At 38.7% G+C, this 15,320-nt stretch overlaps 1 protein-coding gene across 1 annotated transcript; it reads left to right on the forward strand.

The window, feature by feature from the left end:
* Nucleotides 1–829: 829 nt before the first annotated feature.
* On the forward strand, nt 830–1,259 carry LOC145104614 (uncharacterized). Its single transcript, XM_079041830.1, has 2 exons — nt 830–893; nt 940–1,259. Exons 1-2 carry the CDS (start codon nt 830–832, stop codon nt 1,257–1,259), a joined length of 384 nt encoding a protein of 127 aa, XP_078897956.1.
* Nucleotides 1,260–15,320: the final 14,061 nt, after the last annotated feature.

Raw genomic sequence — 15,320 nt, forward strand, 5'->3', positions numbered from 1 at the left:
CCACGGGCACGTACCGAGTAATCTTAAGAAAAGAAAAGAAGGTATCCGTTTCAGTTTCACTAATTTGGTAACCAAAAAACTTCATAGTATATGATCAATAGGCAACTTCTCTGAGAGGGAAGAACCCCCTACAATCAAGAAAACCAAAACAGGTAAAAAATTCTCAAACACACTTTTTAATGATTATTTACTAACAATGAGTATGTTGTTGCATCAAACAAGTTCTTTTTTTTTTGTTATAACTTTTTATACTCCGTAATAAGATTCTCATAATTTCTACATTGGCTTTCAGTTTGATTATATGGCTAGTTTGACTATATGGTTTAGGGATCTGAATTACCGACATGCTCTCTCTTACCGACCAGCAAAGGTACTTGTTAGATGCAAAATTGGAGGGCATAGTTGGAAAAAGACCAGGTATGCAACATCATGTGTTTCATTTTCTTGGTATGCAACATTTACATGGGTTGTTTTTTTGCACCTGGATTCAAATGCCCATTAGTTCCATTTATTTCTTGGACACAAATGCCCCAAGAGTTGTAAATTGTAAACATGGACAAAAATGCCTAAAGGTAGACGACATATATGGAGCCGGTTGTATTATATTTGTAATTAATGTATTTATGTATTTTATAGTGTATATCCTTTCCTTAGTTATAGGAATCCTTTCTGTATTAATAGTTGCCAATGTTTAATGAGAAAGCCAAGCATTCCGTTACAACAAACTTTATGGTATCAGAGCCTTCTCTGACCTAACCCTAGCCGTCACCCCTCTACTCCTGCACACCCATCGATTCTCCTTCTTTTTCTCTTCCTCTCTTTGGCCATCATGGGTGTACCTGAAAGTGACGCATCTGGAAGCAAGCCTAATTTTCACCCTGAATGCATTCACTGTGAGCAATATTAAAAATGTTATACCCCTCATCCTCAATCAAACAGATGACCACTATGCGTCATGGGTTGACTTCTTCAACATTCACGTCTGTGCATACAACATGAAAGACCACATGGATGAAAAAGCAGCAAAACCATCAGATGTTGACAAAGACACATGGGATCGTCTTGATGCCCTGCTAAAATACTGGATATATAACACTATCTCACTAGAACTTGCTCACACCATCATGAAACCAGGCGCCTCAGCTCTTGATATGTGGAAACGCCTCCAAGAAATATTCCTTGACAACCGAACTACTAGACCTTTATACCTCGAGGAACAATTCAACAATACTTGTGCCTGCCTTCTCCAACGTCACTGACTACAGTGCACACCTAAAAACCTAGCTAATCAACTAGAGAATGTCAGAAACCCCGTGTCCAAAAAGAAGATAGTCCTTCAACTTGTCTCCGGTCTCACCAAACGCGAGTATGACACCATCGCCACCATCATTCAAAAAATAGACCCCTTCCCCAGCTTCAACAAATCCAAATGGTCTCTTTTTCTCGAAGAAGTTCGACGAAATAAACCCGACCCTTCTATCCCCTATGCCTTCGTTACACAACGGGTTGGCCAAGCTCCCTCCAAAATCTCTTCGGCATCCCAACAAAACTCTAACTATAATGGTTGCGGTCAATCCCGTGGCAGAAATCGTGGCAACAAGAGGTGGTATCGTGGCGGACTGCGTGGTGTCATAGGGCTTGGTCATGGAAATGGCCTATCTTCATCTCAACGAGTCTCTTGGTAATAGCCAAGTCGGTTTCCTCTTTACCCGTGGGTGCTCCACCTTGCCCGTATCCAACATCAGCTTCACAACCGGGCATCGAGGCCCCTAGCCCCAACTATAGGCCGCCGACACCTCAACATCAACCAACCCAAACATAACCACATGCCCATTACATCGTTGATCAAAAACAGGCCCAAAGCAACCTGATGTCACCCACTGAGCTTGCTACTACCTTTCAGACAATGCAAATGCAACCTTCGGATAGCTTGTGGTATATGGACACGAGCTCTACATCACACCTCACAAATGATGCAGGTAACCTCTCACGCTTCTCTCATTTCGATAATAACAATTATATTCTTGTTAGTAATGGCACTTGGGTCCCCATTCTTGGTCATGGAAACACAACCACATCCTACCTCAACCGTCATTTCAGATTAAACAATGTTTACCATGTTTATAACATCATCAAAAACCTTGTTTCTATTAAGAAATTTAATCATGATAATAATACATCTATTATGTTTGACCCTTTCGGTTTTACTATGAAGGATCTAATCACAAAGACACATATCACCCGATGTGATAGATATATATGTGAAACCCTTGATTGTCTCTCCAAAAGAGCCATTTTAGAGAGAAGGGGGACTCTAACATATATAGTCACTTATAAGTCCGTGTCACACTAATGTGGGATAGACTAACATCCCCCCTTAGAGTCGGAGGCTCGATGAGGATATACAGGGATGTGCTGAGCCATAGGGGTGCGGGATGCCAACTCTGATACCATGTAGATATGTGTGAAGCTCAAGATCATCTCTCCAAAAGAGCCCTTGTGGAGAGAAGGGGGAATCCAACATATATAGTCACTTATAAGACTGTGTCGCACCGATGTGAGATACACTAATAGTTCCTTTTTGTAAACCTGAACAGAAATCCCATTGAGTTACATTTAGCACCTTGACACACTTTTCATGCATTAAAGTTTAACATAAATGCCCTTGATAGAAGTGTAACATACTCAGGAGGGTCTTACTTCACCCTAAAGCATGTACTTCTGTTTGACCAATTTTAGAGTCCAACTAAATTAACCAGCAACTATTACTTTTAAATGTCATTTTCCCTTGACTGTCATGATATAAATGAACCAGTATATTAAATAAGGACAATAGTTTGCTGTCACAACCATGGTCCTTTTATGCATTTATATGAACAAAAATGGTCCTTGGCTACTGATTTTATTTAACAAAAATCGTCCCTGTTTGCAAATTTTTAACAATAATGGTCCCTACCCTTGTGTGGAGTATTTTCAACATATGGTCCCTGTCTGCAGTATTTTAAAAAAAGGTCCGTTTGCAGTTTTTTTTTATAACAAAATGGTCAGTATATGCATTTTTTTCACAAAATCTGATAAGCACAGACACATTACATCAAGATAACAAAACGACATGAAATACATATTGTGCACCATCCATATTAACCAATGAAGAATTGAAAAACAACATACCTCATAACTCATTTTGAAATAAATTTAAGATTGCATTCATATACACCTCGTGTAAATGTCTCTCAAAATAAAACCCAATTATTAGTTTATATGAAGAATTAAGCGACTCAAAATAATCCTTCGTTTCTTTCTCAAAATTTCTTTTCAATGTATTGTCATATTGTTCAACAAAGTGTGATAATGAGTTTTTAGAATTAACATACACTTCAAAAAAATAATTCATGCTTTCACTTCTTTGCGTGGAGACATCCCTGCCCAAAAGTTTACTTTTACATATACCGACACCAACAACTTTGATCGTTAATTAAAGAACATAACCACTCATTTTTTTTTCAAGTCCACAATTTTCAATCATCTTTCACCACCAATCTTCAAACTCTTAAGGGTCCATAGACTCATACACATGGATTTTTAGAGTCTTATTTATTACTTTATATTGAGCCAACCCACTTAATTTTTCAGGAATATTTTTAATATTATGCTAAAGACAAAGACGATGATCAAATTCGGGGAATACCTGTACCACAGGTCCTCTCGTGAAAGTAAACCATATCCAAATAAGATAGATTGTCTATGGTGATTTATTCCAACAAAATGTGCAAAGACATATTATAGATTATCCAAGTTCCTAATAGTTTAATGATTCGAAAGATCTAAACTTTATAGATTATCCAAGTTCCCAATGTCTATATAAGAACTGAACTTATGAAACTATTATTATACACAACCCAATTAGCATGAGAATAATCTCTTGGGGATCTTCCCAATGAAGGGAATATTTCGAATGTTCAAGGAAACCAATTGTCTCCATTTTCCAATGTGATCAAATTATCCAATCCTAACCTATGTGAAATAACTATTTTCCTTTATATAAGTTTTCAATATATTATTATGTGTTTTTATAATATTTTATAATAAAATGGGTAATATACCATCCCTAAACACTATTCATCCCCTTCCCCTGTCCTCATAACTAGTCTCCTCACCTCCCTCCAACCACCCTACCCCTCACATAAGCCACTTCATCAATTCTAAAAGCATTTATAGTGGAGAGCTCAATGAGAAAGTTGAATGAGGTAGCAAGTCAAGTTGTCATTCAATAGAATTTTATAGAGTTGGTTTTTGTAATGTTTCATTTAACTTTATAGATTTCAATACATTATAGGAAAAATTTGATAGAGTTGTATGAAATGAATAATAATGACGTAACAATCCATTCAACTATATATATATTTCAATGCATTGTGGATGCCATAAAATCACTACATGTCACATTGACTATCATTATACAATTTGTTTAACTTATTTCAATGTTACTTAAAAAAAAGAAAATGGTAGAAAACCATCATAGTGTAATGTCCCAATTTTTGCAATAAAAATTTAATTTTTGAGTTAAGATGAATACCTATTTTCATATAATCCTACATAACTATAATCATAAAGGTGGGAGGAGCAGTAAGGAGAGGCTAGGGTTTCGTTTATAGAGAAAGGGGTTGCAAGAGTGAGAAACCCTAGAGGGTTAGTGCATTCATATAGGGCCCAAAGTCCAAGATTTAGGGTTTTGTGCCAGTAACGACTACACACCACGTAGCACAAATCTACATATAACGTAGAGCTACGCGTGGTGTAGGCTTATCCTACATGCATCAAAGAGCCCAAAACCCCAAAAATCACTTGGGTTAAACATGGTGACCAAGGTAAAAAGCATACCCGAATCAGGATGTTACATATAGTTTGATCACCTTTTGATTTTATTAATCTTTGGTATTAAGCCAGGGTATTTGGGATTGCATATTTAAAACAACTTATGCTTATTTGTAACAAGGATTATTAGATTATCCGATCTCTAAATAGAGTTTAAAAAATGTTTGGATTAGCTTATCCGATATCAAAATGTAATAATGTAACATCCTTATTTAAATGAAATATTCTGTATTGAATTTTAATGAAAAAGGGAAATACGGTCAGAATGTGATATAAGTTATGAAATGTTAAGCAATAAGTTTGTTTAATACCTTGTTATATGATAAAATGATATTTGGAAATTTTTTTATGATCATTTGAATAGGTTTTGGATCATTGATATTTTTGTTGAAAGGATAAAAATGGAAGAGTTGGCTAAGTGTTAAAATATTCAGATAAAACGTGACATATAACCTTGGATTACCTGACACGTAAGGGCCTTTTTGATGTAGAACGGTGATGTACATTGCTATTTCAGAAATGGGTAACGTACAATGAGTATGCGACATGTAATATGATATTACGTGACCAGTCTGAAAGTGTGATGCTGATCTAAGAGTAACAAGAACGCAACATGTGCATTCCATCCTGACACGTTGCAACTTAAGAGAACGGGACACATAATCTGGAAATACGCTACTTGTAAATGAGGTCAGGTGAGATATTTATCACACACTAAGTTAGTCTGTAACTCATTTTCACCCATCTAGGGTCGAAATTAAGAGCTCAAGATTAGAAGAATTGTGTTATATCCAAGGATTTCCAAGAGAAATGAGGATTAAGGCTTCTATAATTTGATTTGAGGTAATTTCTTCTTCCCAACAAGCCTAGAAAAGCTTTAATGTTGAAATTTGAAGAAGTTGTTAGAAGTTGATCCAAATGCCTTAAATTTCTAGCATGATGATGTTATAAGTGTTGTGATTATGATAGTAAGCTTATTTTGACAAATCCATGGATAAATTTTTGGCAATGATGAGCTCAAACCCTATTTAGGAGATTTGTTAGATAAGTGAAAATAAGCTTATATCTTAATAGTTTAATAGTTCACGACATACAAATGATATATTCGTGAAGCTTAATTAGTTTTGGTGAAGTTGAAAAATCAACATTATGCATAAGGGTGGTAAACCCTAACTAAATAATTTTGTTAAGACACTTGAAATTAATTAAGCTTATGTCTTAATGAATTAAGAAATATAGATGAATTATTGGTGGAGCATAATTGCTTTTGATCATAAAAGTTGAAATGAGAAATTTATGTGATTAAGTTAATGATTATTTTGGAATATGGATATGGATTAAGATGTTTACGAAATGAGACAAGTATTAAGAGTTCAATGTGATATTTGATTGAAGGTTTTGGCAAGGAGAATTGCTCAAGCGCACCCAATGAATAGAAGCCAAAGTGGTAGTTAGTTTTCATTAACTAGCCAGGTGAGTACATGTGGCTTTTCCCAATAGGATAATTAACATGGTTTATAATTGTGTAATTGTGTTAGCCCATACACAATAGTAGTCCGACTAAAGTTAAACGCCTATCCGGCCTGATAAGGCAATACCAACCAGTTCGTGTATTCTAAATTAAATACATCCACAAATGCATCCGAAAGAGAAATACCCTAATTAAAATATTTTAGTTGTACTGATAAGACATTCCGGGAAACAAGTAAAAGCTTCATTATTTTATTAAAGGGTACTGCCCTTATTACCACAAGGAAATATGACGACCCGGGTAACACCAACAACTAAAGGTTACCTATCCACATTAAAATACCTTGGTAAAGATGGGTAAAATGTATCTACTTATCCCAAGGTTTTAGTCACACAACAATATTAAGCAACAATTACTTCCGATTTCTAACTTAGGCATCACAGACCATTATCGGGGCACCCCCTAGGTAATGATCTTGACCAAGTGTCTATCTATTTTGCAGGCATAACTTTCCCCTATTTTGCAGGCATAACTTTCCCCTTGAACTCTTAGTTAGAGAATGTGTAAGTTCACGATTACTAATCTATGTGTATTCTATGAAATGCATTTGATTTCTTCAAATTTTAAGAACCTTCAACTTATTCAGCAAATTCAAGTTATATGCATGCTTCTTAAAACCTCATTTCCTCACTTTGTCTTCTTTTACAGTGAAACATACCGCCTTTTTTGATCTACCGTTCTGTTTACCAGGTGCGTGTGCTTGTTTCTTATTGTATCATTTTTTTTTGTTTTCTGCTTCTTTGACTTACTGTTCTTGACTATCCACGTATGAGAAAGGTATACCTTTTTTTGAATGTTTACCAAAATATTGAGTATTGAGTATTGATGTTTTTTCTTTCTTATATAATAATGACATGTATGATTTTTGCACTTGAAAAGATTGCAGCTGCTGTTGGTGCTTTTCTGATGATGGATATGGCTCATATTAGTGGACTTGTTGTTGCTTCTGTGGTTGGGAATCCTTTTTATTATTGTGATATTTTCACTATTAATTTATAAATCCTTAATTCTAATGTCCGCATACTCATAGAAAGGTGTATGCATGTATGATATGTAGCAGTTTGGGACGAAACTACCCTTGAAGCACATGAAGCTCATGGACATGTATTTAATGAGGATGGTTTTATTGGGAAGTGGCAGATTGTGATTGTTAGAATTCCTTTTGGAGATCAAAGATTGAATGGAAAAATCTGAAAGGTAAACAAGTTGTTTCTTATTTACTTAATAGAAATGTACCCTATTTAATTAATTATAGTAGGCAATAATCAATATACAAGACACTTATCATGTTTTATATCAAATAAACTTCCAATAATTTCCATATATATCATAATAGAATGTGTTTTTAAGAATGGTTAGTCGAATAGAAAACTAAATAACTTGAAAAAAAGAGATAGCTAATTACCCATCTAACACTTTAAATTAAATAGAAAAATATAATTAACTTAAAGTTCCAACTAAATATTTAATATTTTAAAACTCATATACACACAAGTTTATCTATTGTTGTTGTTGGAGTAATTCCGAATCGGGGACAAAAAATTATACAAGGGCATTTTGGGAAAAATGCCATATTTTAAGTTTTTGTTCTTTCTCTATGAACACACTTGAATACATGCTTTAAAGTACTTTATTCTTGACTTCTTTCAACTTTAAACTTCGTAGGATTCATCTTTTTTGAAATCAACCCCTTTTTATTGTTATGCTTTTTCTTACATGATTTTTTTCATTCTTCATTTATAAAGCAATTTTAAAAGAACCAAAGTGCTCAAAGGTATGGTTCTACATCTACCAAAATCTCCACTCATGTTATTTTGCTTAATACTCCTCTATTTTTTCCATTAATTGAAAATCTTTATGCTAAATCTTCTGTTTATTTCACTTTAATCTACAATGAAATTCCGCCTTTAGATTTCCAAGAACTTCCCGCATGTCTAGTTAGACAATTTGGGCCATTTCAGATCACATTGATGTAAAAAAGGTAATCAAATTAAAAATTTCTTAATAGAGCCATTACCTCAAACAGTAACCACTACTGTTGTTGCCAAATGATACTCTTTCCTTTGTGCTGTTTTAATGGAAGTCCCACCTCCGAGGATGCTATATATTACCAGAAGTTGAACTCCATCATAATTTATTCCAGGAGTTACCGGATAGAATGAGCCATCCCAGTGCCCATGTGAGTTGTTTTTACTATTTTACCCTTGAATACATAATCGGTGTTTAACACATTAGTTTGTATGTATGTCAAAACAATTCTATGTTGTGCTCAAATCATTCATTAATCAAGTTATATTTATAATTGTTTGCCTTTGTATCTGTTCTACCATTATGGTTAGGTAAAAAGAGGTGCTGAGATGTCAAGAAAGCTTTGCTTATTTAAAGATTAGATACACAATGACGGTTTACTATCTTATGCTCGTCCTTGGTTGAAAAGAGGCAATAAAGAAATGGTTTCTTTAGATGATACATTTATTGTATGTAATAGATTTTTTTGTATAAAACACAAAGTAGATTAGATGAATGAATGTTGGTACATTTATTATACGAAATAGATTTTTTTTTTGTTATATAATGTATTTTATATTGTGTTATGTAATATTGATTGTCATTTAATTTGAAAATTAGTAAATCTATAAAAAAAAAGTTTAAATATTTTTTTTAAAACATTTAAAATTATGACATGCAACGCGTGTCGCAAATGCACATCATAAGGTTACGACACGCAAATGCGTGTCATCTTCATTTATGACAGGGGCTTCCTTGATACGCATTGCGTGTGATCTATGTGCGTCGTAAATGCGCATCGTAAGGTTACGACATGCAAATGTGTGTCGTCTTTCTTTATGACAAAGCCTTCCTTGACACGCATTTGCGTGTCATCTGTGGGTTTTATGACACACAATGCGTGTCATTAAAGGGTATTTTTGTAGTAGTGTAAACTGGCAAGTTGTTTTTTAGTGTTGGAAAAATTCTGCTTATTCACGTAAATGACTAAAAAGGACATCTTAGATATATACACATAAAATGGTATGGTTATTATAAAGCTAATATGGTAATTTAGTTTAAATAAGCTATAAGTTGTTTTAGATAAGTTAGATGGTATTGAATTATGAAAATCCTTATTTAAGTGAATAAGGATTTTTAGTTTTTCTCTATCAAACACTAAAAAGTGCTTATTAGCGGTGTCAAACCACAATAAACTAACAAACAGGATAAATAAGCAATCCCAAACACACCCACATTTTTTTCTATCAAACTAGTTCGTTTAACACACTTGTTGTGCTGACAAGTCATGACAAGCCAATTTTTTGTTTGCAGGGTGTCGTCTTCATTCCATACTCATCCCCCCAAAATCCTACACGACCTTGTTTGTAGTTGCATCGTTTCTTCCTCATTTTTGCTGCTTTCGTCTATATCGTGGTCAAGGGTAACAATGTATGGTCTTAAGTAGGAAGCATTTTTAGAACCTTTCTACATTCAAGGGGTTGGGAAGCAATTAAATTAAACTAGAGTCTATAGCTCCCAACACCACAAGCTCATCTTTTATCTCACCATTTTTAGTGTCATTATACTAGCTATTTTTATCCATAGAAGAATTCGTGACAACAGACAGACAGTAGACCCTACCTGTAACACCCAAAAAATTTCATGCCAATTTAAAACTTCTTTAAAACATTTAGAACCATTCGTCATTACAAAGTTTGTTTTATAAATATCTAATATCATAGTTTTTCCCAGAAACATAAACAAATCACGAGGAGCTGTACGATCATGCCTTCGCCTTGCTGCGATCCCCTGATGTACCTGAAACAATAAACTGAAACTGTAAGCTCGAAAGCTTAGTGAGTTCCCCCAAAATACCAACGCCATACCAATATAACCATAACAAATAACAATTACAGACCAGCATGCATACTGAGCCTTCAGCCTGACTGGACCGCTCCCGAGCCTTCGGCATGACTAGACCGCCTTGCAGGGCCTACAGCCTATCCGGACCGCTCTCCGGGTATGTTGGCCTAGAACACAAAGAAGGGCCGCCTCAACCCAACCCCCAATCAACAAACATGTGCACATAAATATCATATGCTAGCTCATATCATATAACAGTCAAACCGATCTAACATATCACTAATCATAGCAACATCCCAATAACCGGGACACAGGCCTAACCGGTCACTAACATAGCATCATCCTATAACCAAGACACTAACCTAACCAGGTCACTAAGCATAAGCATACCATCATCCTAACTACCAGGATGTAATCAATAAACATATCATGCCATATTCTAAATACAATATATAAAGGGCCGGCCTTGGTGTCTTAGACCCATTAGTATAGTGAGGATAACTCACCTTGCAAATGTCGACTCGAAAGATGAGCTCACACTCTCGGATCACTACCGAAAACTCCACCACCTATAATCGCCACACAACCGCGTTCATAAGTTCCCAAAATGCTCCCAAAAGTCTAGAAGTCAACCCATGGTCAAAGTCAAAGTCAACTGCCAAGGTCAACAGTCCATGTTGACCTGAACTCGTCAAGTGCAACTAGACAGTCGCCGAGTTCCTTGCATAACTAACCCTCTCGCCGAGTCACTCTACCGACTCGCCGAGTCTATGACAATCTTCATCGGACTCGCCAAGTTGTTCGTCCAACCCGTCGAGTTCATGACCATCTTCATATGACTCGCCAAGTCTACCATGCGACTCGCCGAGTCCCTTCAGTCCTCCATCCTTACAGGTGCTTTCTAAGCCATGCAAAGGCTCCATATTGCAGATCTAAGCTCCTAGGGCATGTTTATCACGTAAAGTTGCAAACTTTACGTGCATGCAAGGCCTTATAATCTTAAAATGACAAACCAATCTTGCAATGGAGGTTTTGCACTTAAGGAGAGTCTCATCTTTGCAAGAGTTTGAAGCTTTATGGACTTAAAGACCCAAGAGAGTTCAGATCTGAAGTTACTGTTGGATTAATGTCTAAGTCCATAACTATATTTGGTATGTACTTGACCCGACCCGGCATGGTCCATTTGGGTTGCACTTCACCGGCACAATTTATATGGATAGTCTTTTGAGAATAGTATATTTATGATTTATATTAATATATTATAAGTTCTAATATATTAATATGGAATCATATTATTTAATTAGTATTGATCAAGAATTAATTTAGAATTAATTAAGTGATAAAAAAGAACTAATTAAATATGGACTCTTATATATATGGAATGGGCCAAGTTCATTTAGGTTGGGCTAAGCTTTCATGGATGGTCCATGGAGCTTTTAACCCATGGATCCTATGTAAATGAAAGGTCATGGTATTAGGGTTTACATGGATGTAACCCTAATCCTCCATAATATATAAAGGGGTCCTTGGCTCACAAAATTGGCACAAGTGTGTGAAAATAAGAGTGGGCCAATTTTAGTGTGCATACATATTCTCTCAAGTTCTTCCAAGGTGTTTTGGTGAATTGTGATTCCATTTGAGGCTTCCACACTATTGGGGCTAAGCTCTTAAAGCTTGAAGACATCAAGCTACATCAAAAGGTATGTCATCTAACTAGAACTTTGTAGTATAGGTGCTTCATAATATGCTAGTTAGGATGAAACCTTGGAATAGTTAATATTTGCATGTATAATAGAGAAAACATAGATCCAAGGTTTATAGGGTTGCATGTACACCATAGGAGTGTTAGAATGCTCAAAACCCAACAATTACAACTTCATATCTTAGCTTATACACAAGCAAAGCTTCTAAACATACTAGGAAAGCCCAAAAATCCACCCAAAAGAGATCTAGAATGAAATGAGCCAAGGTAACAACGTAATACCTTCAAAAGAGTGCCAACTGGAGTAGATCTCTGCTTCCCATGAGTTTCCTTGCTTCAATTTACTTGTTTCCCAAGTGTTTCTTCACCAAGATTCCTCTTCTAAGCTTAACACACCAAAGAAACACACACACACGAATTAGGGTTTAAGGGGGTGTCAAGAAGCTGTAAAGGGGAGGCTGGGGGAGGCCAATGATATTTTAAATAGGGTGCAATACCCCGAAATTTAGGGTTTCATCTGCCAGCTCCTACTCGTTGTGTCCCCTCTAGGATTTGGCGAGAAGCTCACTAAACCACGCGGACCAACCCGCTGCTACTCGACGAGTAGGGCAACCAACTCGTCGAGTAGACCTTGAAAACAAGAAAATTCTCATAAAATCAATACCTGAGAATCGGGGCGTTACAATTCTCCCCCACTTGAACTAGACTTCTTCCTCGAAGTCTGCCGCGGCGAATAGCTCCGGATAGTGCTGCCGCATCTCTGCCTCTGGCTCCCACGTCCACTCGGACCCCCTCCGATGCTCCCACTGTACCTTCACCAGAGGTATCTCCTTGTTCCGCAGAACTTTCATCTTCCTCTCCATAATGGCCACCGGCCTCTCCACGTAATTCAGGCGCTCATCGACCTGAATATAATCCAACGACACCACTGCCTCCTGATCCATAAAGCACTTCCGCAACTGCGAAACATGGAAAGTGTTGTGGATCCGACTACGCTCCTCCGGTAGCTCTAACCTATAAGCCACCTTGCCAACCCTGGCAATGATCCTGAACGGCCCGCTGTAACGGGGACCCAATTTCCCCCTCTTCCTAAAGCGAATCACACCCTTACAGGGTGAGACATTCAGGAGTACCATGTCACCCACCTGAAATTCTAACTCAGATCGACGTCTGTCGGCGTAACTCTTCTGCCGACTCTGGGGGGTCTGCAATCGCTGCCTAATCTGCTGAATCTTCTTGGTAGACTGCAAGACTACTTACGTCCACCCCATCACCCTGTGTCCAACCTCACCCCAACAAACCAGGGTGCGACATCTCCGTCCATACAAGAGCTCGAAAGGCGGGGCGCCAATACTGGAATGATAGCTGTTGTTGTAGGTGAACTCTGCAAGCGGTAGGTGGGAATCCCAACTCCCACCGAAGTCAATGACTCACGCCCTCAACATATCCTCGAGGGTCTGAATGGTTCGCTCTCTCTGACTGTCAGTCTGCGGATGGAACGCTGTGCTAAAGTGCAACCGCGTGCCCAGTTCCTCGTGGAACTTCTGCCAGAAACGGGAGGTAAACCTGACATCTCGGTCGGAGACAATAGAAACCGGAACCCCATGGCAAGACACGATCTCGCGGACGTACATGTCGGCCAACCTCTCGGCCGTTGAACTCTCCCGAATAGCCAAGAAATGGGCACTCTTGGCCAATCGATCTACGATGACCCATATAGCATCAAATCCCTTCGCCGTCCTCGGCAACTTGGTGATGAAGTCCATCGTGATCTGTTCCCATTTCCACATGGGAATCTCTAAAGGCTGTAGCATACCATGCGGCCTCTGGTGCTCGGCCTTGACCATCTTGCAGGTCAAACACCTCTCGACATACCAAGCGATTTCTCATTTCATACATGGCAACCAATAACCCAAACTCAGGTCTCGGTACATCTTGGTGGCCCCCGTGTGAATAGAGAAGTGAGACTTATGAGCCTTCTCCATGACTGTCTGTCTGACCCCACCAGACATCGGAACCCACACCCGACCGCACCGGGTCAATAATCCCCGGCTATCCTGCACAAACCGGGTGTTCTCACCTTTGATCCTCTCCAACTTCCAGTTCTCCGGTCGCATGCCCTCAACCTGAGCATCCCTGATCAAGCTCATAAGTGGAGAATTCACCGCTATCCTCATACACACTACTTGGGTGGAAGACCCAGCAGCCTTGCAGCTCAAAGCATCCGCCACCACGTTCGCTTTACCAGGGTGGTAAAGGATCTGGCAGTCGTAGTCCTTGACTACATCCAGCCACCTACGCTGCCTAATGTTCAGGTTTGGCTGATCCATGATGTATCTCAATCTGTTGTGATCCGTATGTATGGTACAACGAACCCCATATAAGTAATGTCTCCATATCTTGAGAGCGAACACCACTGCTCCCAGCTCCAGATCAAGAGTAGGGTATCTCGCCTCATCCGGCTTCAGCTGCCGCGACGCGCAGGCTATCACCCGTCCTCTCTGCATGAGGACCGCCCCTAAACCTGTGATGGATACATCACAGAACACCACAAAATCCTCCACTCCCTCCGGGAGTGTCAAGACCGGAGCCTCGCACAAACACTGACGGAGAGTCTCAAACGCCCTCTGCTGCTCCGGTCCCCACCGAAAATCCACTCCCTTACTCATCAGACGAGTGAGGGGTACTGCAATCTTAGAGAAATCCCGAATAAACCTCCGATAGTATCCTGCTAAACCCAGAAAGCTCCTGATGTACGAAGGAGACCTCGACACCTCCCACTGCATGACTGCCTTGATTTTGGCCGGGTCGACCAAAATCCCCTCCTGGTTAACGAGATGTCCGAGGAACTGGACCTCTCGCAACCAAAACTCACACTTCGAAAACTTGTCATACAGCCGTTCTCGTCTCAAGACTTCCAAGAACTCCTTGAGGTGCTCCTCGTGCTGCTCACGGGTCTTGGAATACACCAAGATATCATCTATGAACACAATGACCGAGCGATCAAGCAACGGTCTACAGACCTGATTCATCAGGTCTATGAATACTGCCGGCGCCTTGGTGAGACCAAATGACATCACCACGAACTCATAATGACCATAACGAGTTCGAAACGCGGTCTTCTCTACGTCCTCCTCTCTGACCCGGACCTGATGATACGCCGACCTCAAATCAATCTTGGAGAACCAAGATGCGTCCATCAACTGATCGAAGAGATCATCTATCCTAGGGAGTGGATAACGGTTCTTCACCGTCAAATTGTTCAGCTCCCTATAATCGATGCACATCCGGTGCGAACCGTCATTCTTCCTGACGAAGAGGATCGGTGCTCCCCATGGAGATCCGCTAGGTCGAATGAAC

The sequence above is a fragment of the Lactuca virosa genome, chromosome 4 (genome assembly GCF_052849685.1).
Source record: "Lactuca virosa cultivar CGN04683 chromosome 4, Lactuca_virosa_CGN04683_v6, whole genome shotgun sequence".
In the NCBI taxonomy this organism is placed as follows: Eukaryota; Viridiplantae; Streptophyta; class Magnoliopsida; order Asterales; family Asteraceae; genus Lactuca; species Lactuca virosa.